The sequence below is a fragment of the Coregonus clupeaformis genome, chromosome 11, assembly GCF_020615455.1.
Source record: "Coregonus clupeaformis isolate EN_2021a chromosome 11, ASM2061545v1, whole genome shotgun sequence".
Lineage (NCBI taxonomy): Eukaryota > Metazoa > Chordata > Actinopteri > Salmoniformes > Salmonidae > Coregonus > Coregonus clupeaformis.
The window spans coordinates 15,135,681-15,138,859 of NC_059202.1; the positions used below are offsets into that span (position 1 = coordinate 15,135,681).

At 39.6% G+C, this 3,179-nt stretch overlaps 1 protein-coding gene across 1 annotated transcript; it reads right to left on the reverse strand.

The window, feature by feature from the left end:
* Positions 1-247: 247 nt before the first annotated feature.
* On the reverse strand, positions 248-2,661 carry LOC121577270 (ras-related and estrogen-regulated growth inhibitor-like protein). Its single transcript, XM_041891034.1, has 4 exons — positions 2,548-2,661; positions 2,317-2,370; positions 2,132-2,208; positions 248-1,370 (listed from the first exon to the last, which is right to left on the reverse strand). The coding sequence occupies exons 1-4, from the start codon at positions 2,618-2,620 to the stop codon at positions 954-956; spliced, it is 621 nt and encodes a 206-aa protein (XP_041746968.1). The 5' UTR covers positions 2,621-2,661; the 3' UTR covers positions 248-953.
* Positions 2,662-3,179: the final 518 nt, after the last annotated feature.

A 3,179-nucleotide genomic window follows, 5' to 3' on the forward strand; every position in this document is an offset into this window, starting at 1 on the left:
TCTGCTCATTATTCTGTCTGGGGGAGGCTGATATTTTCTCATCAACAGGGTCAAATATTCCAACATGTCCTTCTATTCAGAGGATGTTGTTTCTTGAAAAGTGTTTACTGGTGATTTAGATTGTAGCTAAAGTTGCTACTGTATTGGTTGCTGTCGTTCCAAGAAGAGTAATTCACATACATAAATTCAATAAGATGAAGGTATAGAGTTTTTATTCAGCTCATAACAATTTTAAAAAATGGTCATGAGTATTTCATTTCAGTATAGGAATATAAACATAAATGTATACATATACTTATCTCAAGTGTTTATCACTTGACCTACATTACAATTGTATTAATTTCCAGGAGCCTAGTCACTCATCTTGGTGACAAACAATATGGATATGAAAAGTGCTCACGTTGATTTAAAAAAAGTTATGTTTGTGTATGAAAGTAATTAAGTGCTTGCCCTGCAATAGTTGATTATGGGATAATAGTAATTTGATCAAAAATCATTTTGCTCTTTATGAGCTAACTTTGGCACCTTTTACCAGACGGCCACATAATGTCACTGTACTCTGGCCATCACATTCACATTTCTTTGCAAAAGTATTCAGTGTAAGGAGCAGCTTTTAGACAGTTACATCAATTAATTGTTTCATTGTAAATAATATGCAAGATCTACAATCTCTGTGGACAGTGTGCTCTCTCCAAGTCAGTCCTGTCCTGCAGCAGTCAGCCACAACTAGCAATAACTTTGGGTACTAGTCTCCATTTCCACACCTGTACTGCCAACTGCCCCTGTTTCTGCCCTTCATTGTCGTTTCTGAGCCATAAGGCAGTCTCTGTATCCCTTTGGCACACACCAAGTCATGTCCTGATGCCAGAGCACAGGCATCATACAACAACTCATGTCAGACCCATGCATACATTGATTACAGTATACAATGTCTTCCTCCCTGTGCCATAGACTCACAACGAATCCGTCCTTCTCCTGGCAAAAACTGCAGACATGCTTTTCACAATGCCCTTGATTCCAGCTTGCTTCTTGATGGCAGACTTGGACTCCCGTACCCTGTCTATTAGTCCGTGAAACACCATGAGGACACTGTGGTAGTTCTCAGCAGCTGAAACCTCATAGAACTGGCAGTCTGTTGTGAGGGCTAGCAGTCTGCCCTCCTCACTGAGGACTGTCCGTCTGTGATTCAGGTCCCTCTTGTTGCCCACAATCACAATGGGCACCTTGTCCATGCCCGGGTAGTCCTTAATGGACTGGATCAGCTTGGTGACAGAGTTGAAGCTGGCCCTGTCACAGATGCTGTAGACCAGGACAAAACCGTCCGCCCACTGGACTCTCTTCTCATATGGAGAGGTCTCCATGGACAGTTCCTGGAAAAGGTGAAAAGATATATACAATTGATATAGGTTTGCTTGGATCAAACAGTGATAGGTTTTGTATTGGGAAAGGAACAATCTTGGAATAAGTTAGTCAGTCCATGTAAGTCCTATTTCTCTGGGCCGATTGTGTCCAGTCACTGTGGTCGTGCATGGTGCTAGTAAAAGGGGACTCATTCATGCCAAAGACAACCAGGCGCTACTTTGCAGTAATACTCACTGCAGTACGGGAAAATGGCAGCATCATAAATCTGTGTCTACCATAAAGGCACTTATAAAGTAGCCTATGATTAACTGAAGTGCTCTGTATAAGATGCCAAATATTCTCAAATCTTGCAGTCATTTCAAAGGACTGAATACATTAGCTTTTCCCAATGCCATGTAAAAGCGAAATACAGTTTCAGACATCAAGATGATGGCACATTATAACAGCAGGTTGACATGTATTGACATGAGGCAGAACTGAGCGATTTCCCCTTAGATAGGTCAGCTGCAAAGTCAAATTTGGCTCTATTGTAAAAATCCATGAAAAAAAATTAGCTTTTTGACCTTCATTTAAGTTTAGGGTTAGGCATTAGGGTTAGTAGTGTGGTTAAGGTTAGGGTTAAGGTTAGCGTTAGGTTTAAATTCAGATTTTATGACTTTGTGGCTATGACCGCTATTGTCCACTCTGCAGAGCTGCCTCTAGAACAAGATTCATAAAGAAAAAAGCTAACCTGCATTACAACAGCTTAAATGTTAACATTTTGTAATACCTGACAATATGGCGAATCCCAGATGTTAAAAGTTATGTCCCTTCCATCCATGATAACATTGTGGCTGTAGATTGATTCTGAAAGGAATTAACAGACAAATATTAATTTAGTTGTACTGTATAGGCCTACAATAGTTAAATGGTTGCTTGATATTACAATATCTGGAGATGACAAACAAAACTTACCAATATTCCCATATTCTCCAATGAATCTTCTACTTAAAAAGCGGACTGTCAGTGCTGTGAAACAATTATCATCATCATCATCATCATCATCATCATCATCATCATCATCCTACTAAGTATGTTGAGGAAAGGAATGGATCCAGTTAGAAATGCCAGAATGGTCCACTGACCATTGCACTGTAGACTTTAATACATTGCACAAATTATAAATAATGAGAGATTTGGTCTCACCAGATTTACCAACACTGTCTGTCCCAAGAACTACTACATTAGCATCCATTTTTAAAGCGTTGAGACCTGTCATGGTTCTTGCTGCTGTTTATTGGTCCGACTGGCTCAGGACCATCTGAGATGTTGAATAGCAGAGAGGAGTTTTATGCCCCAAAGAGTGTTGCGCGCACTAGTTTAAGGGGGCGTGGAGATATACTCTGGACCATTCAATTCTGGAACATTCCATTTATTTAGCATAGCCTACAGACTGAAGAAAACTATTGTCTTAGCGTGAAGAATGTCTAACCCTAACCCGACTTTTGAATAACCAACACGTTTGCAGCACACGTATTTACAAAATATATACCTCAGATTATTTTTAAAGTTTGTGGATATAAATGGTATCTTCCAAATGGCAATTACGCATATGTCTGGTGAGGGTTTGCATACAGTAGTGGGGAAACTGTTCTATTGTGCTTTTACTATTGAGTGGTGTAAGCTAAAGTCTGATTACTTTGCTACCAAAGATAATCATTCGTTTTTTAAGGACAACGTAAAAACGTGTTTGCATGCAAAGGGGGAGTGGAAACTAATATTTTTCAAGTGTGCGTATACAGTAGGCCTACAAGAGTGCATTTTATGTATACTTACTA

Excerpts from the sequence above, each read along its gene's own strand:
- LOC121577270 (XM_041891034.1), bottom strand. The coding sequence starts at position 2,620 with ATGACAGGTCTCAACGCTTTAAAAATGGATGCTAATGTAGTAGTTCTT. Across the intron at positions 2,371-2,547 it reads AGACAGTGTTGGTAAATCTG|CACTGACAGTCCGCTTTTTA; the intron begins GTGAGACCAAAT and ends ATTGTTTCACAG. Across the intron at positions 1,371-2,131 it reads GGGATTCGCCATATTGTCAG|GAACTGTCCATGGAGACCTC; the intron begins GTATTACAAAAT and ends CACCTTTTCCAG.